At 40.6% G+C, this 26,699-nt stretch overlaps 1 protein-coding gene and 1 pseudogene across 2 annotated transcripts in view; both read left to right on the top strand.

Moving 5' to 3' along the window:
- Nucleotides 1-1,260, top strand: part of LOC102902178 (zinc finger protein 160-like) — a 30,764-nt gene extending 29,504 nt beyond the window's left edge. The window contains exon 4 of one of the 2 annotated variants that reach the window (XM_023244968.2): nucleotides 281-1,260. In XM_023244968.2, the coding sequence (XP_023100736.2) occupies nucleotides 281-1,254 (974 nt within the window). In that variant the 3' untranslated portion in view covers nucleotides 1,255-1,260. The remainder of the gene's footprint in view (nucleotides 1-280) is intronic. The other variant, XM_045046266.1, reaches the window with a different exon arrangement.
- LOC123382290 lies at nucleotides 1,260-26,418 on the top strand (annotated as a pseudogene).
- Nucleotides 26,419-26,699: the final 281 nt, after the last annotated feature.

Here is a 26,699-nt window from a genome sequence, read left to right as displayed (position 1 = left end):
AATACCCTTTCTTTGAGAACTAACATAATTTTGTACAGCGTGAGTGTTTTTGTCATTGGGTGTTTGAAACCAGGCTATCCTGAGATTAATTTGTATTACAGATGAGCACTCTTTAGTAAAAAATCCTGTTCCTTTAGGTATTCCTAAAATTTTGGAGATCATGGAAAAGTTTTATAACTGTGCTCAGTACAAGTATTACTTTTATTGTTATATGTTGAGAACATAACATTGTTTGCTAACTGTAATTAAGAGGATACCTCTGGCTCTTTATATTTTGTAGATGTTTCTCCTACGCATGTGATCAAGAAATTACAACCAAAGGAGTATAGTAATACAGGAGAAGTATTCCAGGCAATGATGTTGGAAGGGCACAAAGGCCACGAAATCAAAGATTTTTGCTTCAGGGAAATCCAGAAAAATGTGCATGACTTTGAGTGGCCGTGGAGAGACGATGAAATAAATTACAGAGACATGCCTGTAACCCGTAAATGTAGCCTCACTGATAGAAGAGATCAATCTGGTATGAGGGATGCAGGAAACAAGCCTGTTGTAAATAGGCCTGGATTAAGCTTTCAGGATGAATGGCATGTGTTTCATGCTGAAGGGAAAATGTATAAATGTAATCGAGTTGATAAGCGTGTCAACACTGGTTCCTCAGTTTCACCACTTCAAGAAATTTCTCCTAGTGTCCAAACCAACATTTCTAATAAACATGGGCGTGATTTTATTCAGCCTTCGACACTAACACATGATGAGAAATCACATGGGGAAACACCTTACAAAAGTCATGACTGTGGCAAAACCTTTAATCAGGGTTCACACCTCAGCATACATCAGATAATTCATACAGGAAAGAAACCATATAAATGTCATGTATGTGAAAAGCTCTTCAGTCAAAATTCACACCTTGCAAATCACCAGAGAATACACGCTGGACAGAAACCTTACAAATGTAACGGGTGTGGCAAAGCCTTTAGTGTACGTTCAAGCCTAACGAACCATCAGCTAATCCATACTGGAGAGAAACCTTACCAATGTAGTGAATGTGGCAAGGCTTTTTGCCAGAGTTCAAAACTGGTAAAACATCACAGAATTCATAGCAGAGAGAAACCACACAAATGTAATGAGTGTGGTAAAGCTTTTATCCAAAGTTCAAACCTGGTTGAGCATCAGAAAAGTCATGGAGAGAAACCATATAAATGTAAAAGTAAATGTAAATGTAAATGTAAAAGTCACTGGAGAGAAACCATATAAATGTATTGAATGTGGCAAGGCCTTCAGGATTCACCAGAGAATTCATGCTGGAAAGAAACCTTTCAAATGCCATGTGTGGCAAAGCCTTTACTCAGGGCTCACACCTCACTAAACATCAGATAATCCATACTGGCGAGAAACCTTACCGATGTAATGAATGTGGCAAAGCCTTTACCAAGCGTTCACACCCTAGGCATCATGGGAGAAATTATACTGGAGAGAAGTCATATCCATGTGTTGAATGTGGCAAAACCTTTCGGTAATGGTCTGACATCAGGATTCACCAAAGAATTCATGCTGGACAGAAACCTTTCAGATGTAATGAGTATGGAAAAGCCTTTACTGAAGGCTCACACCTCAGTACACATCAAATAATCCATACCAGAGAGAAACTTTACAAGTGTAATGAGTGTGGCAAGGTCTTCAGTCAAAATTCACACCTTATAAATCCCCAGAGAATCCATACAGGCGAGAGACCTTTCAAATGTAAGGAGTGTGGCAAATCCTTCAGCATCCATGCAAGCTTAAATAAACATCAGGTAATCCATATCGGCGAGAGACCTTACAAATGTAATAACTGTGGCAAGGCTTTTTATCACGGGTTCACACCTTAGACTTCATGAGAAAATTCATTCTGGAGAAAAAACATACAAATGTATTGAATGTGGCAAGGCTTTTAGACAATGGTCTGACCTCAGGATTCACCAAAGAATTCATCCTGGAGAGAAACCTTACAAATGCCATGAGCGTGGCAAAGCCTTTACTCGAGGCTCACCCCTCACCAGTCATCAGATAATCCATACTGGAGAGAGAGCCTTATAAATGTACTGAATGTGGCAAGGCTTTTAGGTATTGCCTTAAACTCAGGGTTCACCAAATCATTCATATTTACAAATGCAACAAATGTGGTAATGTTTTAAATTAGTACTCTTTGCTGGATATGAGTAAACATCCTGGAGAGAAGCCACACAGATGTAATGTGTGTGACAAGGATTTTACCCAAAGATCAAAAGTTCGGGAACATACTAGAGCATATACCTTATAAATGCAATGAGTGTGGCAAAGCTCTTAGCTTGAGTTCCAAGTATTTTGCAACAAGAGTCGATGTTGAAAGGAAACCACGTAAGTGTTTGTGGCAGAGCCATTATCCAGTCCTTGCAGAGAAATCACAGAAAACTAATGTGCGTGCTAAGGCTTTTGCCCCAAGGCCAAAACATCAGAGGATTTGTATTGAAGAGCCACCTTACAAATGCAAATAATGTCATAAGGCTTTCATTAAATGCTCACACCTTTGGAGTAATGAGAGAATTTATGCAGGGAAACTATACCAAATATGCTGAATGTGGAGATACCTTTAAGAAACTGTGCGTCCTTAGGATTCACCAACAAATTGGTACTGGGGAGATTCCTTGCAAATCCTTACAAATATGGTAAGTATTTTGACCAGTTCACAGAACAGACCACACATTAGAGAATCCAGGCATAATTGGATCCGACTGGAATAACTAGGACTTTAGATCTCAGAGATTAACCTGAAATGTTCCACACTGCATGATAATTATGTCAAAAATTGTTAAAACTCCTATATCATGGGAACAAGGACATGTGTGGAAGTAGCTCATGATTTTCTGTGTATAAGATACTTACCTGACTTTTCTTGAAAAGGCTATATTTTATGAGTTTGAGTTACATTTTATTTATGAGTTTCACCCTCAAGTTTGAAATCTGTTGATCTTAAGCCTTTCCTGATGGTCTCTGAGGAGCAGTCATAAGATGAAGGGGCCTACTTCATTGTGTGTGACCCATTCATATCCGTGTTCCCTGGAACAGCAAGGACACGGAGTTGTCAGATTCAATTTTGTGTGAATTTGCATGGGGTAGGGGCAGAGAATAATGCAAAATCACCCTTGAAGTTGTCATGCATGTTATGATCAGGGCACTCTTCTCTAGATGAGTTACAGGGACTGACCTTTTCATGCAATGATAGTGATAGTGTGTTTGCTAGGGACAGATTATGTGGTAGAAACAATGCAGGGGAAGATAGTAATAGCTGTGCGATACTCTCAATGACAAACTGATGGATCATTAATGCCATTCCTTTTTTTTTTTTGGAAAATGAAGGGAGCAGTTATCTGAGAGGGCAGTTGAATCCAGAGAACCAGAACAGTATGTTCATGATTCATAGTTAACTCCTGCCATTACATTTTGCTACTATTTTCTGCAGGATGTATCACAAGTCTCACGTTTTCATTAATAAAGTTTAAATAATTTTTCCCCATAACCCTGAAGGAGTCATGTTCTTTTTCTAACACAGTTTTATCCCACCTCTGTAGAGTACTTTGTAACACATACTAACAACCTTTAGGCTCTCAAGGTTGAAGGAACCTATAATAATTTCCTTCCAGGATAGAATTAAAGAACAGACAGTTTGAGGATTATATACTTAAACTTTGCACTTGAGTTCTTCTCTCCATACTTTGCCGCAGGATATTTATGTAGTTACAATGAAATGCCACAGCAGTGCAAGTTCAATATTCTGATCCCCTAAAACCTACCCCCCATTCATGAATATGCACCATATGATTCTATTTCATGTGTTTTGTGCCCAAATAAAACCCATGGTTTCCACCCTGATGTAAATAAAATGAAAATAGGAACATAGTACACATGAAAAATTTGGAAATAAAATAATTTCAGAAATAAGGCCAAAAATAATTGTTTTCAGCTTGGAACAATAAATAATTTAGAATGAACAATATACAATGGGAACATTTGTTTCATAGTTAAACTAGAAATTTCACATATTCATTGTCTAACACATTTTTTGTTAACTTCTACTTGCGGCCGTCCACTGGAACAGATGGAACCCTAACCAAAGTTGGGTTTGGATATCGAGACTGGTGGTGCCATGCACTAAAAGTGTGATGAGAACACATACTGTAATTAAGATTACTAGGGAGAGCACAGACTTCCAAGCTGGTCAAAAAAAAAAAAAAAAAAAAAAAATGGCTTGAGGGAACAGGAAATGGTGAGTGGTTTGGTGTGTTTTGGGTGGTGACTGGGTGGAGCTGGGGGAGGATGCCTTCTGTGGTTTGAACTTTGGGCTGATACCAAAGGAAGCACCAGGCTTTTCTCTCAGCTTGGGCAGGTGGGCAGAACAGATGTGGTGGTGAGGCTTAAAAGGTGTCAGTCATCAGCCACCAAAAAATGGATACTCTTTAGTAATACACTGAATATGTACTCTTGAAACTCCTGATTTCTTGGTTGGGAAAGACAAACTTTTCTTCGTGCTAATTTGTTACATTCCTTTTCCTTCTGTACGCCTAGATTCCATTGTATGATGTGCTTGTTGAAATGCTTATAGAATACTATTTAGATAAATTGCCTTAGGATATTTTTATACTAGCTTAATGAAGATGTTTGCAAATGTTTATTAGATCATAAATGTTACTAAACAATTTTATTAGAACAATTTTCCAGAGGATTTTAAAAGGTGAATTTCAAAGTATGGTCTTGAGCAATTCATTCCATGGCTCATTTTCAACTGTAGTAAAACTTCTTTTTTTTATACAATTTTTCCTTGCCATTATCTTTTCTTTCCACACGTTGTGACCCAGATTATATGTTTCATTTACATTTTTTTCCCAGTTTACACCAAGGGATACATAAGTCAGTGGGTTGTTGAGAGACTCTTGTGACGTGAAAAATGCATATGAGATGGTGACAGGTACAAAGTAGGTGCTAAATCTGAAGAGTTCCTTCAGGTCTTGAGTGAAATAACTTGAAACGTCTTAACTGTAGTAGTTGGCTGTGGTCTGGTGCTTGGAAACCAAGTGTGTGGAGGTTAACGAGCACACAGTGAAGTAAATGAAAAAGTAAATAAAAAATGAAAAATAATGAATAAGATAGAGCCCCCGCGATTCCAACCCCGGTGTCTGACAAGGAGATGATGGCCTCAGTTGCCTGGAGGCCATTCTGCCATTTCCCAGTGACTGATTCTTGTCTTCAGAGCCACAGGTCCCTGCACTGGAATGTGGGCTCATATTTCTTTTACTTTTTCTTTTCTAAGCAATCATACATGGATTGTTTTTAAGTAGGTTTCATGCCCAGCTCAGAGCCCAATGGACGGCTTGAACTCCTGACCTTGAAATCAAGACCTGAGCTGAGGTCAAAAGTCAGACACCTAACCAACTGAGCCACCCAGGCACCCCGGTATTGTACTTTTAATTTCAGGTTCAAGGTGTAAATTGCTAGTATATAGAAATGCAGTGGATTTTTGCATGCTTCTGTGTTCTAACACTTTGTAAATTTTCGTTCTTCTAGAAATTTTTGTACGTTCCTTTGTATTTTCTATACATACCACTTCAAAAATATTCCTGTTGATGCTGTGACAAATTACCACAGCCTGAATGACTTTAACAAATCTATTCTCTTACAGTTCTGGAGGCGAAATGTGTAAAATGGATCCATAGCGCCATGCTCCGTCTGGATATGCCAGGTCAGATTTTGTTTCCTTACCTTCCCATGTCTGGAGGCCACTTATATGCTCTGCCTCATGGTGGTCCCCTTCCTCCCTCTTTGAAGCCAGCAGGATAGCATCTTCAAACTTGTTTACCTCTGTCATCGCTTCACCAACCTTTACATAAGTAACTCTACCTGCATCCTTCTTCTAAGTCCCTCAGGACCATATCGCATTTACCAGATCATCCGGGATAATCGCCCACCTCATGATCTTCACGAGAGCACATCTGCAGACTCCCTTACGACATTTACAGTAACACTCCCGTGTGATAGGCACAAGGACATGGCCATCCTTTGGGATGGGTGTGTTATCCCGCCTAACACAACCATGATGGCTTCTGCAAGTAGCTACTATTTTATCTTGCTTTTCTCTCGTTATCACTTTTGTTTACTCCTCTTCTGTCACTGACTAGAACTTCTACTAACATGTCAAATATCAGTGTGGAGAGTGGACATCCTTGCCTTGTTTCCAGTCTCTGAGGAAAAGCATCCAGTCTTTCACCATTAGGGATAAAGTTTGCTGTAAGTTTTTTGCAGGTGTTCTTTACTGAGTGTAGGAAATTTCCCTCTGTTCCTAGTTTTCTGAAAGTTTAGATCATAAATAGGTGTTGAATTTTGTCAAATCCTCCTCTGTATCAATTGACAGGATCCTGTGATTTTTCCTGTCCAGCCTGTTAACATGATGGCTCATACTGCTGGAATTTGAAACTGCTCTCTGTCCCCCAAATAAACCCATTTGGTCATGGTGTACAATTCTTTCTGTGTATTGCTGACTTCCAGTGTTAATAGTTTGCTAAGAATTTTTGCACCTTCATTTGGGATTTCTTTGGTAGTTATCTCCCTCTGCCCCCTTAATGTTTTTGTGTAGTTTTGGTATTATGCTAATACCGGCCTCATACGGTTAGTTGGGTAAAGTATTCACTCTTCTATTTTCTGAGAGACATTGTGTAGAATTCCTTTTAATTCTTTGTAGGTTTGATAGAGTTGTCTAGTGTTGGTATTGTGACTTTGTTGTACTAATATTTGTTAAGTAGAGTCCTAGATGTCAGATGGTGAGCCATGGTTCAACAAGAGATTGTAAGGGAAAGTGAAGTAGAGAAGTTTATTAGTCACAGATCATGGGGGAGCTATTCTGCACACCTATGTGGGTTGTGTGAGGAGATTAAGGCAGGGTATAGGCAGAACTCTTAGGGCAGGACCAAGGGCACATGGCTTTATTAGGGCCCCTCAGTGGACTGCTTTAGGGTTCTAGGCTAAGGCTGCATTGGTCAATTCAAACCAAACAGAGCAGGGTTTTGGTAAGCTTTTGGAGATGTGTGTGTGTGGGGGGTCTTATCTAAAGGGGACAAGGGGAAGATCCTGGGAGATGGGGGAGAATGCTTATCATAGGGATGATTGGGAGAGTCCTATCTTGACATTTGCTTCTGACTGCATGGGCTCTTACTAGGGTATGTGCTCAAGGGAATGGCTAGTATCAGTTCAAGGTCCCTACAGACCACTTGGCCACACAGAATGGATGCTGAGGCACCAGTATTAGCTAAACTCTCAACATTCACTGTATGTGTCTGTAGGTGTATTTTGGGGACGCAATTTAAGATTACAAACTTACTCTGCAATTCAAGCCATTCCTATCATTTGTTTCACATGGGTGATTTGTGGTAAGGTGTACCTTTAAAGGAATTGGTCCATTTCACCTAAAGTTTCAAGTATATGTATGTAGAGTTTTGTATTAATCCCTTACTACCCTTTTGATGTCTCCAGGTTCTGGAGTAATATTCCCTGTTTAATTTGTTAGGAGGAATTTGTGTTTTCTCTTATATTCTTTGGTAGTTTTACTAGTTAGTCATGAACTTTATTGACTTTTTCAGTGAACTGCCTCTTTGTTTTATTTTCTCTACTGTTTTCCTGGCTTCAATTTTACTTATTTTTGCTCTTGTCTTTATTATTTCCTCTGCTTCATTTGTGGTTTTTTTCTATTCTGATTTCTTTTTTTTTTAATTTTTTTTATATGAAATTTATTGACAAATTGGTTTCCATACAACACCCAGTGCTCATCCCAAAAGGTTCCCTCCTCAATACCCATCACCCACCCTCTCCTCCCTCCCACCCCCCATCAACCCTCAGTTTGTTCTCAGTTTTTAACAGTCTCTTATGCTTTGGCTTTCTCGCACTCTAACCTCTTTTTTTTTTTCCTTCCCCTCCCCCATGAGTTCCTGTTAAGTTTCTCAGGATCCACATAAGAGTGAAACCATATGGTATCTGTCTTTCTCTGTATGGCTTATTTCACTTAGCATCACACTCTCCAGTTCCATCCACGTTGCTACAAAAGGCCATATTTCATTTTTTCTCATTGCCACGTAGAATTCCATTGTGTATATAAACCACAATTTCTTTATTCATTCATCAGTTGATGGACATTTAGGCTCTTTCCATAATTTGGCTATTGATGAGAGTGCTGCTATGAACATTGGGGTACAAGTGGCCCTGTGCATCAGTACTCCTGTATCCCTTGGGTAAATTCCTAGCAGTGCTATTGCTGGGTCATGGGGTAGGTCTATTTTTAATTTTCTGAGGAACCTCCACACTGCTTTCCAGAGCGGCTGCACCAATTTGCATTCCCACCAACAGTGCAAGAGGGTTCCCATTTCTCCACATCCTCTCCAGCATCTATAGTCTCCTAATTTGTTCATTTTGGCCACTCTGACTGGCGTGAGGTGATACCTGAGTGTGGTTTTGATTTGTATTTCCCTGATAAGGAGTGACGCTGAACATCTTTTCATGTGCCTGTTGGCCATCCGGATGTCTTCTTTAGAGAAGTGTCTATTCATGTTTTCTGCCCATTTCTTCACTGGGTTATTTGTTTTTCGGGTGTGGAGTTTGGTGAGCTCTTTATAGATTTTGGATACTAGCCCTTTGTCCGATATGTCATTTGCGAATATCTTTTCCCATTCCGTTGGTTGCCTTTTAGTTTTGTTGGTTGTTTCCTTTGCTGTGCAGAAGCTTTTTATCTTCATAAGGTCGCAGTAATTCACTTTTGCTTTTAATTCCCTTGCCTTTGGGGATGTGTCGAGTAAGAGATTGCTACGGCTGTGGTCAGAGAGGTCTTTTCCTGCTTTCTCCTCTAAGGTTTTGATGGTTTCCTGTCTCACATTTAGGTCCTTTATCCATTTTGAGTTTATTTTTGTGAATGGTGTGAGAAAGTGGTCTAGTTTCAACCTTCTGCATGTTGCTGTCCAGTTCTCCCAGCACCATTTGTTAAGGAGGCTGTCTTTTTTCCATTGGATGTTCTTTCCTGCTTTGTCAAAGATGAGTTGGCCATACGTTTGTGGGTCTAGTTCTGGAGTTTCTATTCTATTCCATTGGTCTATGTGTCTGTTTTTGTGCCATCTCTTCTGATTTCTTACTGCAGTTTAGATTTTTCTTGGATATCTCCCCTCTTTTCTAGTATAAACTGAGAACTATCAGTTTCCCTCTCAGTACTGCTTTAGTTGAACCCCACAGATACATGTTGTATTTTCATTTTCTTTCAGCCTGTGTCTTTCCCTTGAGTCTTTGTCTTCTTCCTGTGGATTATTTGCAAGGTATGTTGTTCAAAGGTATGTGTTTGGAGATTTTCCTGTTTTCGGTTTTTGTTTTGTATTTGGATTCCATTGTGGGCAGTGAACATACTCTATGATTCTGTTCTTTTAAATTTGTTGAAGGGTGTCTTAGGACCTAGGATATGATCTGTCTTGGCATATTTTCCTTCCTTCCTTCCTTCCTTCCTTCCTTCCTTCCTTCCTTCCTTCCTTTTCTTAATTTACATGCAAGTTAGATAGCATATAGAGCAATAATGAATTCAGTAGAATCCAGTGATTCATCCTCTATGTATAACACCCAGTGCTTATCCCAACAAGTGTCTTCCTTAGTGCCCCTTACCCATTTAGCCCATCGCCTCACCCACACCCCTTCCAGCAATCCTCAGTTCTCTATATTTAAGAGTCTATTATGTTTTGTCCTCTCCCTGTTTTTATATTTTTGCTTTCCTTCTCTTATGTTCATCTGTTTTGTCTTTCATCAATATTTGTCTTTCTTTGACTAATTTCGCTTAGCATGATACCCTCTAGTATCTGGTTCCATCCACGTTGTTGCAAATGCAAGATTTCGTTCTTTTTCTTTGCCGAGTAATATTCCATAGTGTGTGTGTGTGTGTGTGTGTGTGTGTGTGCGCGCGCGCGCGCTCTATGCATACTTTGGCTATCGTTGATAATGCAGCTATAAACATTGGGGTGCATGTGCCCCTTCAAAATAGCACATCCTTATCCCTGGGGTAAATACCTAGTAATTCAATTTCTGGGTCGCAGGGTAGTTTCTATTTTTAATTTTTTGAGGAATCTCCATACTGTTTTCCAGAGTGGCTGCACCAGTTTGCATTCCCACCAGGAGTGCAAAAGTGCACTGAGTTACCTGAGTTGTTAATGTTAGCCATTCTGACAGTGTAAGGTGACATCTCATTGTGGTTTCGATTTGAATTTCCCTGATGATGAGTGATGTTGAGCATTTTTTCATGTGTCTGTTAGCTATCTGGATGTCTTCTTTGGAAAAGAGTCTATTCATGTATTTTGTCCATTTCTTCACTGGATTATTTGTTTTTTGGGTGTTGAGTTTGAAAAGTTCTTTATACATTTTGGATACTAACCCTTTTTCTGGTAGGTCATTTTGCAAATATCTTCTCCCATTCCATCAGTTGCCTTTTAGTTTTGCTGATTGTTTCCTTCCCCATGCAGAAGATTTTATCTTGATGAGGTCCCCCTAGTTCATTTTTGCTTTTGTTTCCCTTGCCTCCAGAGAGGTGTTGAGTAAGAAGTTGCTGTGGCCGAGGTCAAAGAGGTTTTTGCCTGCTTTATCCTCAAGGATTTTGATGGCTTCCTGTCTTGCGTTTGAGTCTTTCACCTATTTTGCTTTTATTTTTGTGTATGGGAAAGAACGTGGTCCAGGTTCATTTTTTTCTGCATGACACTGTCCACTTTTCCCAACAGCATTTGCTGGAGACTGCTTTTATTCTATTCATATCATTTTTTGCTGTGTCAAGATTAGTTGGCCATACATTTGTGGGTCTATTTCTGGGTTCTCTATTCTGTTCCATTTGATCTATGTGTCTGTTTTTGTGTCAGTACCATACTGTCTTGATGATTGATTACAGCTGTGTAATACAACTTGAAGACCAGAATTGTGGTGCCTCCAGCTTTGGTTTTGTTTTTCAACATTGCTTTGGCTATTTGGGCCTTTTCTGGTTCCATACAAGTTTTAGGATTGTTTGTTCTAGCTCTGTGAAGAATATTGGTGTTATTTTGATAGGGATTGCATTGAGTATATAGATTGCTTTGGGTAGTGTTGACATTTTAACAATATTCTTCCAGTCCATGAGCATGGAATATTTTTCCATTTTTTTGTGTCTTCAATTTCTTTCAATAAGCTTTCTATAGTTTTAAGTATACAGATTTTTCACTCTTTTCGTAGGTTTATCTTAGGTATTGTATGGTTTTTGGTGCAATTGTAAATGGGATCGATTCCTTGATTTCTTTTTCTGTTGCTTCATTATTGGTGTATAGAAATGCAACTGATTTCTGTGCATGGATTTTACATCTTAGGACTGCTGAATTCATGGATCAGTTCTAGCAGTTTTGGGGTAGAATCTTTTGGGGTTTCCATATAGAGTATCATGTCATCTGTGAAGAGTGAAAGTTTGACCTCCTCCTTGCCAATTTGGATGCCTTTTATTCCTTTGTGTTGTCTGATTGCTGAGGCTAGGACTTCTAATACTATGCTGAATAATAGTGGCAAGAGTAGACCTCTCTATCTTGTTCCTGACCTTAGGGAGAAGGCTCTCAGTTTTTCCCCATTGAGGATGATATTAGCGATGGGTCTTTTGTATGTGGCTTTTATGATCTTGAGTTACTATCTTTCTATCCCTACATTCTTGAGGTTTTTTATCAAGTATTTTCTCAAATGCTTTCTCTGCATCTATTGAGAAGATCATGCGGTTCTTGCCCTTTCTTTTATTGATGTAATGTATCACATTGATTGATTTGGGGATATTGAACCAGCCCTGCATCCCAGGTGTAAATCCCACCTGGTCATGGTGAATAAGTCTTTTAATGTATTGTTGGATCTGGTAGTATCTTGTTGAAAACTTTGACATCCATGTTCATCAGGGATATTGGTCTGTAGTTCTCCTTTTTAGTGGGGTCTTTGTTTTGGAATTGAGGTAATATTGCCCTCATACAATGAGTTTGGAAGTTTTCCTTCCATTTCTACTTTTTGGAACAGCTTCAAAAGAATAGGTGTTAACTCTTCCTTAAGTGTTTGGTAAAATTCCCCTGCAGAGCCATCCATCCCCGAACTGTTGTCTTTTGGGAAATTTTTGATTACTAATTTATTTTTGTTACTAGTTATGAGTCTGTTCAAATTTTCTATTTCTTTTTGTTTCAGTTTTGGTAGTGTATGTGTTTCTAGGAATTCTTGCATTTCTTCCAGATTGCCCAACTTATTGGCATGTAATTGCTTATAATATTCTCTTATTATTGTTTCTTTTCTGCAGTGTTGGTTGTGATTTCTACTGTTTCATCATTGATTTTATTTATTTGGGTCCATTCCTTTTTCTTTTTGATCAAACTGGCTTAGGGTTTATCAAGTTTGTTAATTCTTTCAAAGGACCAGCTCCTGGTTTCACTGATCTGTTCTACTGTTTTTGTTTTTTTGGTTTTTGGTTTTTGGTTTTGATAGCGTTGATTTCTGCTCTAATCTTTATTGTTTCCTGTCTTCTGCTGGTTTTGGGTTTTATTTGCTGTTCTTTTTCCATCTCTTTAAGGTATAAGATTAGGTTGTGTATCTGAGACCTTTCTTCCTCCTTTAGGAAGGCCTTATTGCTATATACTTACCTCTTATGACTGTCTTTGCTGTGTCACAGAGGTTTTTGGGCTGTGGTGTTACCATTTTCATTGACTTTTTAAATTTTCTCTGTAACTTGGTTACCCCCTTCATTCTTTAGAAGGATGTTCTTTAGTCTCCAAGTATTTGTTGTCTTCCCAAATTTTTCCTTGTGGTTTATTTCAAGTTTCATAGCATTTGGTCTGAAAATATGCATGGTATGATCTCGATCTTTTTATACTTGTTGAATGCTGATTTGCGTTTCCAGTATGTGATCTATTCTGGAGAATGTACCATGTGCACTCGAGAAGAATGTGTAATCTGCTACTGTAGGATAAAATGTTCCGAATATAACTGTGAAGTCCATCCAATCCAGTGTGTCATTCAAAGCCATTGTTTCCTTGTTGATTTTCTGTTTAGATGAACTGTCCATTGTTGTAAGTGGGGTGTTGAAATCCCTTACTATTTTGGTATTATTGTCAATGAGTTTCTTTTATTTTTGTGAGTAACTGATTTATATATTTGGGGGTCTCCACGTTGGGGGCATAAATGTTTACAATTGTTAGGTCTTCTTGGTGGAGATACCCCTTAGTTATAATATAATGCCCTTCTTCATAAAGACTGCCCTTCTTGTTACAGTCTTTATTTTAAAATCTAGATTGCTGATATAAGTATGACTATGCCAGCTTTCTTTTGGTAACCATTAGCATAACAGATGGTTCTTCACCCCCCTACTTTGAATCTGAAGGTGACTTTAGGTCTAAAATACGTCTTTTGTAAACAGCATATAGATGGATCTTGTTTTCCTATCCATTCTGTTACCCTGTGTCTTTTGATTGGAGAGTTTAGTCCATTGACATTTAGAGTGAGTACTGAAAGATAAGAATTTATTGCCATTGTGTTGCCTGTAGCGCTGGGCTTTCTGCTGGTGTTCTCTGGTTGTTTCTAGTCTTTGTTGCTTTTGGTCTGTTGTGGTTTGTCTTTTTCCACTCAGAGAGTCCCCCTTAAAATTTCTTGCAGGGCTGGTTTAGTGGTCATGAACTCCTTAGTTTTTGTTTGGGAAACTCGTTATCTCTCCTTCTATTTTGAATGATAGCTTTGCTGGATAAAGAATTCTTGGCTGCATATTTTTCTGATTCAGCACATTGAATATATCCTGCCACTCCTTTCTGGCCTGCCAAGTTTCTGTGGATAGGTCTGTTGCAAACCTGGTCGGTTTTCCCTTGTAAGTTAAGGACTTTTTTTCCCTTGCTGCTTTTATGATTCTTTTCTTGTCTATGCATTTTGTGCATTTGAATATGATATGCCTTTTGATGGTCGTTTCTTTTTTTTAATCTAATGGGAGTTCTCTCTGCTTCCTGGATTTTGATGTCACTGTGTTTCCCCAGGTTAGGAAAGTTCAGCTAGGATTTGCTCACATAAACCTCTACTGCTTTTTTTCCTCTCATCTTCTGGGACCCCTACGATTTGAATGTTATTCCTTTTTAATGAGTCACTGAGTTGTCCAATTCTTATATTGTGTTCTCTTGCCTTAGTTTCCCTCTTTTTGTTTTCTTCTGCTTCATTGTTCTCCATAAGTTTGTCCTCTGTATTGCTGATTTGCTGCTCTGCTTCATCCATCCTTGCTGCCATGGCATCCATTTGAGGTTGCTTCTCAGTCACAGCAATTTAAATTTTATCCTGACTAGATTTTACTTCTTTTATCTCCACAGAAAGGGATTCTGTGCTTTTTTTTCATTCCCAGCTAGTATTCTTATTATGATTCTAAATTCTGGTTCAGACATCTTGCTAATATCTGGTTTGATTAAGTCCTTGGATGTCATTTCTTTCTGTCCTTTCTTTTGGAGTCAATTCCTTCGTTTGGTCATTTTGGAGGAAGAAAAAGAAAATAAAAAATTAAAACCACCACACACAAAAAAATCAAGTAAAGCATGCTAGATCCTAGGTGTGTTTGGTCTTGTTGTTGAAAGAAGCTTGATAGAGTAGACAAAAAATGGAAGGAAAAGAAAAGGGGAAAAAAAGTTGGAAAACATTTGAAACTTTAAAAATACGAATACAATAAAATAGAATGAAATGAAATGATGAAAGTAAAACAGAATAAAAAATTTACAAAAGAAATATATTAGGAGAAAAATAAAAATCTTTTTTATAAAAATGGAAAATAAAAATGAATTTTTTTCTGTATTCAAGGGTAAGAAAAAGAAAATTGAATAGACTAGTGCACAGAATGAAATACAAATGAAATTATATCCAGTTTCCCCAAGAAGTCAAACTACGAAGCACTTTATAGTCCGTACACTAACCAGGCAGAGACTTGTGGTGTTCATCCAGAGCATTGTTGGCACAGTTGACAGGACTTGGTCTGACGGCTCTGTTCTCCACTAGATGGCGCTGCTTAGCTTACTGGGGTGGATCCTTTTGCATGTACGTGCATGTGTGGGATAGTTGAAAATGGCATTACCCAACTACCCATTCTCTAGCATAAGAACTCTGTGCTCTTGCCAAGGGACAATCAAGCAACTCTCTTTGTCTCCAGCTTCCTTACATTGCCTGCTTCTACACTGTCTGTAACCAAAATGTCAAGCTGCCAGGTAGTACCTCCCTCCCAAATTTCATCTCCAATTGGCCTGTGTTTCCAAACCCCGCAATTCTGAGGGCCCCTGTGGCTTGGACCTGCTCTGACCCTCTGGGGAAGGGTCTCACCAAGCAATGGCATGTGCCGGCCTGCCCCTGGGGATGCTTCCCCGACCATGCCGCTGCAGAGGCCCAGAATCTGCCACCGGGTGCCAGCCCACCCCCAAAAAAGTTCCCACGATTGTATAGCAGCAGCATTTCAGGGATTATGGTAAATTACAACACACACCTGGCACCAGACTTCACCACCCCCTAACGTCCTGGTTGCAACACCAGCAAACGTGGCTGTTCTTTTGGGTCTGTTAGGACCTTTGCCTCTGGGGAGGCTCCAGGGCCTCTATCAAATGTCTCCTCACCAGGGGAACTGCCTCTCCCAGTGTGGCCTGAGGACCCCGAGGAACTCATTGTATGCTCCTGGAGATTCGTGCTTCACACCAAGCACTGCCAGGTACCCAGCCTCGGAGTTTCTGACTCTGCACTCCCTTTTATAGAGTCTTAATTGTATTTAAACCCTCTCCTTTCTCCTTTCTCCCTTTCTTGTTCAGTCCCTTGTTTCCACTCGTTCTCTATCTCTCTAGCTGCTTTGCAAGGTGGGGGGGGGGGAGTACATTTCCTATACTCTCCCCACTTTCTCCGTCCTCTCTCTGCCAGCAAAAACTTCTCCCTACCCTCCACGGGTTCTTTCTCCCCCAGTTCACTTCTCCATGCTGCATACCTGCTGAGTTCTGTGGCTCAAGTTATGCAGATTGTTGTGCTAATCCTCAGGTCAATTTTCTACATGTGCAAAATGGTTTTGTGCTGATCTAGTTGCATTTCAGGGATGAGAGAAGCAGAAAACTTGAATGCTGCTCTGCCATCTTGGCCCCTCCTGGCATATGTTCTTGGGGGAAAAATATGTAATCTCCTGGGTTTGGGTGGTATTCTAAAAATGTTGATGAGGTCATGTGACTTGATGGTGTTGTAGAGTTCATAGGTGTCCTTCTGACTTTTTGTCATTGTTCTATCAATTATCGAGAGAAGTCTCGAGCTGTAATTGTCAATTTATTTCTCCTTTCAGTTCTATGAGTTGATCATCAACATACTTTACAGCTATTCTTTGGTGCATATACACTTAGGAGTGCTAAGTCACCTTGTTTGACCCTTTTATCATGTAATTTTCCCTTTTTTACTGAGTAATTTCTTTTTTTTTTTAAACTTTTTTTTTCAACGTTTTGTATTTATTTTTGGGACAGAGAGAGACAGAGCATGAACAGGGGAGGGGCAGAGAGAGAGGGAGACACAGAATCGGAAACAGGCTCCAGGCTCCAAGCCATCAGCCCAGAGCCTGACGTGGGGCTCGAACTCACAGACCGCGAGATCGTGACCTGGCTGAAGTTGGACGCTTAACCGACTGCGCCACCCAGGCGCCCCCAGAGTAATTTCATTTTCTCTGAAATCTATTTTATCTGGTGTTAATATAGACATTCCTGCTTTCTTTCCATTGAGGTTTACATGGTATAAGTTGTACTATTCTGTAGATATTGGGGTTCAGATAATTCTTTCATGTATGAAGCTGTACTGTGCATTGTGAGGCATTTAGCAGCATCACTGGCGTGTACCCACTAGATTCCAGTAGAACCACTGCAATGATGACATTAAAAATGTCCCCAGACCTTTGCAAATGTTCCCAAGGTGGGGGGATTGTTATCACCTCTTTATATCAATTCCACCAATATAGAGATCAGAAAAGCAAAAGATACTACCATGCCACTTTGTTCTCAGCTGCATTTAACACAGTATTCCAATAAAGACCTGATGTCAAAAGTGAATGAGCTGATTTGCAAGTAGGATTTAAGGACGTAACTGTGCCTCATCACCAGCCGGTAAAACTTAGCATTAATAAATACTTGGAGGATCAAGGGCAAGTTAAAATTCAAAATCATGGCAAAGTCTACATGAAAGACATGGCCCTAATCAATGCCCTTTGATGTAACCTACAGTTGACTAAAGTAGATCCGATCGGATTGCTTCTCTTGGACAGGATGACTTAGTGAACAGAAAGCACAAGTGTGGCTCTACTAGAGGGGCCGAGAGGCTCAATGACCCTGGAATAAATATGAAGAGCATGGCATGTCTAGCTAAATATGGTGGGTGTAGCTAATAAAAAATGTAGCTGTTTGGTGACACATAAAGTGCTATTTAAAAAATATTGTGCTGTCCACCTTGGGCCAAGTTTGCACCATAAGGAAATTGGGATCATGCAATAATGTTTGGTAATGTACATTATGATGGGAAGGAAGTCACTGGGGAAAATGGCTGGTTGTACAAGGAAGGCAGGGTTTCTGACACTTCAGCAGATGTAACTATATGAAGTCAAGAACAGTGAAACACAAAGGACTAGATGGCTATTCTCAGGGGAAAAGCAGGAACCTAGGAAAGGATTGTTCCTTATTCCTGCCCCTCTCTGTTTGCTGTGGACCAGAGACTGCTGGGTCCCTCCTTTCCTTTTCTTTTCTGAGTGGGAGAGTTTATTGAGGTTTTTTTGTATTCCACCATAATGTGTTAGGAGTGAGGACTCCACGTAAGGCTCTCAACCAAGAGGAATCTCACGAGACTGTTGTGAGACCCTCCCGTGTGACTGTAGTCATGTTTGGGTAGAATTTTTTTCTTCATTTGGGACAAACGTAAGTGTATTTTGTGTGAAATACAAAGAAGGGATAAATGATTTCTGATAGAAGTTGCACTGTCATACATTGTAATATTTCCAATTAATTACCACCCTCTTGTGAGATTGTATGTCTCTGCTCTTTGATATCAAGCTTGGCCATTTGACTTACGCAACCCTTCCTTCTTGTTGAGGGGACTACACTTCCTTCTCAGTTAATAGCCATCTTGACTAATGTGGTATGAGTAGAACGGCATATTTTAAGTGTAACAGAAGCTTTAAAAGCTTTGTTTGCTCCTTCTAACCCTCTCTTCTCTCTGGGACAAGAATGGTTATGTCCCACATACTGAAGTTCTACCCTGAATCCCAGACTCAAATGACAGAACCAAGCAAGAGGTGAATAATGATAGAAGTGATATGAGGAAGAAATAAATGTTTGTTTTTGTAAGCCCAGGAGAATTCAGGGATATTTGTTACCATAGAAAACCCTTCTAGAAAGCTGACTGGTACTTTGTGACCTTTTCTTTTCTCCTTACCCATCTTAACTACCCAAAGTCATTGTCTCGAGTAATTGTACCACCTTTGAAATCACATTTTTGGTTATTCCCTTCCTATGTTACTACCCTCATATCTGTCATTTTATATTCTCTACTTCCATTAAAATATCCATTTATTTTTAATTTTATTGCTTTACTTTGTAAGTTTATTTATTTCGTGAGAGAGCTCATGCACGCGTGGGGTAGGGGCAGAGACAGAGAGAGGGAGAGAGAAATTTAAGGGAGCTCCATGCTCTGTTCAACCGACTCTGCCACACAGGTGCCCCCATTTATTTTAATGTATCTAGAAATACATTGCCCTTTACAATCCAACTACCCTCAGTGGACTATGTGTTCTCAGTTACAACATTTTCAACTGGTTTATCATAATCAAATATTTATAAATAACCTCAAGAACCTTGCCTTCTTCACTGTCCTGCTTCACCTAAGCCTCAGAACTGCATAAGATCACTTAGGAGAAGTTCACACCCCTTGGTCAAACACCCAAAGGAAACAAACAAACAAACAAACAAAAAGGAAGAGTCTTTGGCTTAGGTGTTCTGCGGCTAGCCCTTTTCCAAGGACGTGGTCTTCAGTTTCTCCCGCTGTGGTGGCGAATTATGAATGTTCTGCTTTCATTTTCATTCACTTCAGGCTACATTCTCATTTCTTTCTCTACGTCTTCTTTGTCCCAGGGTTAGTCACAAGGAGGTCATTGTTTTCCAAGTATTTGTGGATTTTCCAGAGGCTTTTCTATTAGTGATTTTTATCATAATTCCATGGTGGTCATACACATATTTTGTGTGATGTGAATTCTTTTAAAATTTAGCGAGACTAGTTTGATGGGCCAGAATATGGTTTCTGTTGGTAAAGTACTGTGTGCACTTTTAAAGATTGTGTTTAATTCCCTGGTTAGGTGGAGCGTTCTTATGAATGAAAAAAATCAGCATTTCTCCTGTGTAGGGAAAAAATCTGTTTTTTTCCCCTACTGTGTGCTTCTATTCTGTCTCCCTCACTACTCACACAGAAGACTTCACTTCTGACACTTCTGGTCACAAATACGTGGAGGGTTCCCCCCACCAATAAGCAGTCTCTGACACCAGCTGGTTTCCTACCATTCACCTCAGCTGCGACACCCTCTCCCTGGATGCCCCTCCACACACTCCAGCCGTCCCGCAAGTCCAGGCTGACTCACGTGCTTCTGCAAACTGGTCTAGATCAGAGGTGCCAACAACCCCCTCATTGTCTTTGACCAACCTGCTAGAGCCCCTCACAGAACTCAGGAAAACACATTTACCAGTTTATTACAGGCTATGATACAGGATACAGATATACAGTCAGATGAGGAGACACACGGGATGAGGTCTGGGAAGGTCCTCAGTGCAGAAGCTTCTGTCCCCATGGAGTTGGGGTGTGTCACCTCCTGGAGTGGCGGTGTTCGCCAGCCTGAAATCTCTCTGAACCTCCAGCCATTGGGCTTTTGAGGAGACTTCCTCATATATGTATGACCAGTCATTAACTCCATTTCCAGCCCAGGTCCTCTCTCTGGAGGATGAGGGGATAGGGCTCAAAATCCCATTTATAATCATGGCTTGGGCTTTCTGGTGAGCAGCCCCACCCAAGGAGCCCACACAGGAGTGGCCTCATTATAACAAAAAATGCTGCTGTTACCCTCGTCATTTAGGAAATACAAGGACGTTAGGAGTTCTGTGAAGGAGCCAGGGGCAGAGAACAATACATATTTTTTCTTTTATCTCACAGTTTTCTGTAAATGTCAATTGGGGCAGTTTCCTTGATAATCATGTTACAGTCGCCAAGATACTGATTTTGTCTACTTGTTCTATTATGGAGAGAAGGAGCGTGGAGATCTCTGATTGTGGATTGTTCTGTCATTACTGTCCTCTCTGTTTTCTCAGGGGTTCTGCTGCCAGGTGCATAGTTTAGGATCTCATGTTATTCTCGTGAATGTATCCCTTTATGATTATGAAATAGATTTCCTTATCCCTGGTCATAGTATTTGCTCTTTAACTTTGATCTGATATAGGTACCCTATTTTTAATAGCATTTATGTTTACCTTTTGTCCATGATTTTACCTTGTGTCCTTTAATTTTTGAAGTGAATTTCTTGTAGGAAATATATTCAAAATCCACTTGACAAGGGCACCTGGTTGGCTCACATGATTAGGTGTCAGGGTCTTGACTTCGACTCAGGTCATGATCTCATGGTTCTTGAGATCGAGTCCCATGTTGGGATCTGCACCTACAGCACAGAGCCTGCTTGGGATTCTCTCTCTCCTTCTCTGTCTCAAAATAAATAAAACAAAAAAAAATTTCAATGAAACGTGCAGTTTATCCTGAAAGCTTAATCCAGGCCTATTTACAACAGGCTTGTTTCCTGCATCCCTCATACCAGATTGATCTCTTCTATCAGTGAGGCTACATTTACGGGTTACAGGCATGTCTCTGTAATTTATTTCATTGTCTCTTCACGGCCACTCAAAGTCATGCACATTTTTCTGGATTTCCCTGAAGCAAAAATCTTTGATTTCGTGGCCTTTGTGCCCTTCCAACATCATTGCCTGGAATACTTCTCCTGTATTACTATACTCCTTTGGTTGTCATTTCTTGATCACGTGCATAGGAGAAACATCTACAAAATATAAAGAGCCAGAGGTATCCTCTTAATTACAGTTAGCAAACAATGTTATGTTCTCAACATATAACAATAAAAGTAATACATGTACTGAGCACAGTTATAAAACTTTTCCATGATCTTCAAAGTTTTAGGAATACCTAAAGGAACAGGATTTGTTACTAAAGAGTGCTCATCTGTAATACAAATTAATCTCAGGATAGCCTGGTTTCAAACACCCAATGACAAAAACACTCACGCTGTACAAAATTATGTTAGTTCTCAAAGAAAGGGTATTTTTCTTTCCTTTTAAATTCCAGTATAGTTAACATACAGTGTTCTGTTAGTTTCAGGGGTACAATAAAGTGACTCGGCACTTCCACTCATCGCCCAGGGCTCATCAGGACACGTGTGCTCCTTCGTCTTCATCACCTCTTGAACCATGGCCCACCCACCTCCCCTCTGGTGCCATCGGTTTGTTCTCTATAGTTAAGAGTCTGTTTCTTGGGGTGCCTGGCCTCAGCTCAGGTCATGATCTCATGGTTTGTGAATTTGAGCTCTGCATTGGGCTCTGCACAGACAGTGTGGAGCCTTCCTGGATTCTCCCTCCCTCTCTCTCTGCCCCACTGACTCTTCGTGCCATCACAGTATTAGGCTCCTATCACAGCCCCCCTTTCTTTAAGCTGGTTAATAGAACATTTGACAACCCATACATACTATGTTTTTGGCTTGGTACCCAGCCTGTCTCAGCCATTATCATCTTACCAAACTTTATGTCTCACATATGTTTATCTTAAAAAGACAGCCTCAAACTTGGCTTCCGGTAAATATAACAAGGCTCTGGCAAGGGTCCAGTGGTCTTGCTGAATTAGCCCAAGCCATTTCTAACTGGAGACCTACAAGATTTGTTGGATGGTTCACTGCCTTCCTTATGTCATCGGGTGTCATCTTACCACAGCCTCTGTGGCAGCAGTCTCCCTGACAGAGTCTGTCCATACTGCTAGAGTAGTCAATCACATAAATACTAGTATCACCAAAGCAATGATTACTCAAACATAGATTGATAACGATATCATGCAGAGACTGCACTTCACAGATGCAGCACTTGAATGGACAGGGGACCAGCAACAGGCACTTGTCAATCGTCAAAATATACAATGTTGTATATTGTTGTTGAATAAGCTTAGAAATTTCCTGGGCTTGCACCAGTGGGTTAACAAGGCATAAAGAATTACAAAGCCATAGGATGCTCACACCCAAGTTTGGGTAAACAAGATGAGGCAAATAAGGATAGACTGGGGTGGGGGGCAAAGTTCCCCAATACAAAGGTATATGAAGTAAACAAGATTAGGTATTCAGGGCAAAAGTGCCCCCCAGTCTTGTACCATAGCAGAAAGCTGCTTTCACAGGAAGGAAGGACCGAATTAAGTAAACAGGTAAATAGGGCCGTAGACCAATGAGCTTCAGTGAAGCTGCCCGGAGAGGAGCTGATTAACAAAAGAAAAGGTGCTTTGTTAACCCTGAGGTTACTTGCTCCGTCTTATCCCTTAGGCTTGCTATGATAAACAGAGGTCCTGCCTCGTGTTTGCTACAAACGCAACCAGGATTTTGTTTTGTATTAACCCAAATCCCTAACCCCACATATCTTCAAGACCCCCTTTCCCTCATGCCCATGAGTTAATGTTCGTGTCTGTGCACATCCATTACCATGTGTGTAAGCCTTCTGATCCTAATAAAAATGGAGCAAGGACCTTTATTCGGGGCTCTTGTCTTTTTCAGGACGTTAGCCACCTCTTGATTTTAATCCTGCATCCACTGTATTGCTGGTCAAGTGAGAACTTTAGACTTAGAGTCTACAACAGATGGTGACCCTGACGTGATGGAAGGAAAGGGGACTACGGGCCATCATGGACAAGGAGTTGACGTGGCCAGAAGGTGGTGCAACACAAGGACTGCAGGACACTGCGAAACGATCAAGGAGTTCGAAGAAAAAAAAATGCACTGGGTACAGTCTCCCTGACGAGGTAAGGGATAAAGCAAAACTATATTAGGATTTGCTGCCATGGAACTTTTTGAGAGATCTCCCATGGGGAACTCCCTAGCTCCCTCCCAGCTCCTGACTCCCTACAAAAGCGCTGTATTTGAATTCTTCAGTCACTAGGAGAGACAGCAGGGATGACTCTAAACTATAAGGCTCTCCTTAAATCATTGCTGACTGTCCAACAAAGTTGCCCTTGGTTCCCAGAACAAGGAACTTATGATCTTGACGTGTGGGAACGAGTAGGGAAAACATTAAAGGGCAGGCATTCTGAAGGGGCTAATGTCCCCCCCTGAGGCAATCTTCACCTGGTCCATCGTCCACACTGCCCTTCTCCCCTTGAGCTTGGATGGTGTATATGAAGAGGTAGAATTACCTAAAAAGGAGGAAAAACCTCAGTCCCCCTATAATCATATAAGGCGCCTCTGGCGCCTTTACAACCAAAGTTTACTCCCCCTCTCCCAAAAGGGTGAGACCGTATCAAGCCTAAAAAAAATCTCATCAACCTGATATCAGAGGTCTCATAAAGACCTCTGATAAGGTCCTTACCCTAATGCAGAAGTGTCTTGAAGAAGCCCAGAAGGCCGTGAATTCCACCTGTTTCCCATTTTTAGGCAAAATGGACAATATGTCCATGAAGGCCTGCCCTTCCAAATAGTAAAAATTACAGAAAGCAGTTCAACTATATGGCCTTCATAGCCCTTTTATGATCAGTATTTTGGAAACTGTGGCACTTATCCCATATGTGCCTGGGACTGGGGCTCTCTCATGAAAATCATCCTGACCCCGGCCCAATATGCTGTCATTGCTCAGGACTTTCATGCTTGTGTCACTCGTGCTTTGCAGAACTTTGACACTGCTACTCCAGTGACTTTTGAACAGTTGTCTGGCACAGGACAGTATGTCCAACCTGTTGTAGTTCGCGATCGCTTATGAACTCTGGACAGCAAAAACAGGATCAAAACAAGTTTATTAAGGCCGGGCCAGACAGGGAAATACAACAGGTTCCAAAAGTCTGGCCCCGAACATGCTTTAGGGATGTCTTATAAAGGTTGTATCGACCAATCGGGTTGCAAAAGGGTGGCAGTTTGAGAGGGTGGGCACCAACCACACAATGTTGTAGGTTTTTAAAATATAAGGCAGGCACCAATCACACAGTCCTGAAGAATTTTAAAATATAACTTGTTGACTCTAGCCAGTTGAACGCTGAGTCATGTTGTTTACAATATTAGTCTTCTATCTAGTTGGAACAGGATGTGGTGCCCGAGAATGAGGAAGGGTGATTACACCAAGCAGGTTTACAGAAGCTCAAACAAGCAGTTAAGAGGAAGTTCTATTTCTCAGTAACTTGGCAAATGTGGTTTTAAGCAGAACTAATATCTAGGGAACAGAAACAGCACTTCTAGGAAAGCCCAAAACAAACCCTGTTTCAGCATCTCATATTCTGGGGTCCTTCTAAGCTTACATAGGTCATAGTTTACTCCCGGGCTACAGGAGGCTAGCTATGTTTGCCCTTTACATTCCCCACTTCTTCTGGTTTATACCCGATTCCTCAGTACTTAATTATTATCTTGGGTCATTAAAGGTATATATTGTCCTCGGAGAACCGTGAGTTTGATAGAGCTGAGTCTTTGGTTGATAAACTGTAGGAGTAATTTTATCAAGCAGGGTCCGATAAGGAGGACAAGGAGGACTAAGATTAACAGTCCAACTAGGGCACTAAGTAGCGTGGTCAACCATGGTGACCATGAAAAGAGAGACTCATACCAATTTAGATTGGCTTGTCTTTGTTTTTCTCTTTCTTCTAATCTTTGTCTAATCTGTGCTAGGCTTTGTTATTGACATAAAAACAACATTGTTCTCCCAATGCCAGGCAGAGTCCTCCTTGTAGAAATAGGTCTAAGCCTCTGTGGTTTTGAAGTACCACTTCTGCCAGGGAGTCTATAGATTCTGTTAATTTATCTGTATTTTTTCTAATTCTGAAATATCCTGATCAATCTGTTTACTAAGGAGCTTGAAATTTTGGTCCCCTGTAATAAAGGCAGCATTACTGACCCCTAGGGGTCCCACAACTCCTAGCCCTACAAATAAGGGTACCAGGATGGTGGAGATGGGTTCTCTTGTAAGTCTAGATTGTGGAAGGAAACCTAAATGTTCTCGGCCACCTTCTCCCAAAAAGTAAAAAACCTGGGGGAGTAGGTGGACTAAGGTACAAAAATCAGAGCGTTTTCCCACATGGTATAAATTTAGACATGGAGTTAACCCTGAAGAGCAAGCAAACCATGCCCCAGGGGAGGTACCAGAAAGTAGAGAGTGTCTCCAAGATGGGGACTCTTGGGGATGAGAATAGTGTTATTACAATAACTTAGGTACCGAGATTGGTTAACTCGATAATTTCCCGCACAGGAACAAGTTCCCTGACCTTCTAAATCCCCTAAGGTAAGACTGGGGTGTTGTCCCCACAGACATTTATTTTGTAATTGATTGTGGCTTAAATTCTGAATCTGATTATCTGTTTCTCCTAGGAGTACGGATGCTCCTATCCCAATATAATAGGGGGGGTCTAGGATCTAGGCATAGCCAACAGTCTTGGGTGATGTTTGGGTTAGTAGAATTTAGAAACTTAAAGGTATAGTATAGGGCCTTAAAGGTATCCATATCCTCATTGTGGGTCTCTTTAGGATTGTGGGTCTCTTTGATTGTTGGAGGAGTATCTGTTAGTGGGGTTGCCTTAGTAAAGTTAGTGATCTTCCAGGATCAGGAAGAGGGTTAATAATAGGATTGGGGTCCAATAGGGGCTCTTAGGGTGACCCGTATTTTAAATCTCTGTATAGTGATTTCAACACCAGGGTCACTACCAGTTACATACAGTCTGAGACCCCATGTCTTTCCTGAGTTCCATCGGGAGTCTAATCCATCTTTAATTTTTAGGGATATTAAATGTTGGGTTCTAGAATTAGAGACCGTAGTTATAGAGGATATGAATGGATCTTTGTGAGTCTAGTCTGCAATTGTTTCACAGCCCCAAGAGGCACAATGGAATTGTCCATGGCCTTGACAATCTGGGGGTCCATCCGAGGGGCAAGCATAAAAATGTACCTTTTTAAGGTGTTGGCATTCTGGTCCCTTTGGATGGGGACTGGCTCCAGTGAAGCCCATTTTGGCTCCAGTGGGTGAGAGTATGGGTTTTCCCCTTGTTTGAAAAGTACAGGGTTGTTCCAGCTTAGGAATTGGCTACAAAGATCAAAAATAAGAGAGGGGGAGGTGTAAGAGGTGGAGTTGGCCAGAACCTGTCCGGTGGTAGTTTTACTAACAATCCATCTATATTGGATTGGGCATGATCAGAGAGAGCCTGTCTAGTTATAGAAATTATAAAAAGCCTCCAATACTTATAAAACATCCCATCCATAACAGGAAGGTGAAAATGAATAGCCCTTTTTCGATGGCTGTCCAATCTGCAGGCACAACTGCAACTAATCCAGTGGTTAGAATTAGTATAAAGATGGCTAGGAGCAGTAAAGGCAGAAGCAG

Source organism: Felis catus, chromosome E2 (genome assembly GCF_018350175.1).
Source record: "Felis catus isolate Fca126 chromosome E2, F.catus_Fca126_mat1.0, whole genome shotgun sequence".
Lineage (NCBI taxonomy): Eukaryota > Metazoa > Chordata > Mammalia > Carnivora > Felidae > Felis > Felis catus.
This window is presented reverse-complemented; position numbering and strand designations above follow the sequence as displayed.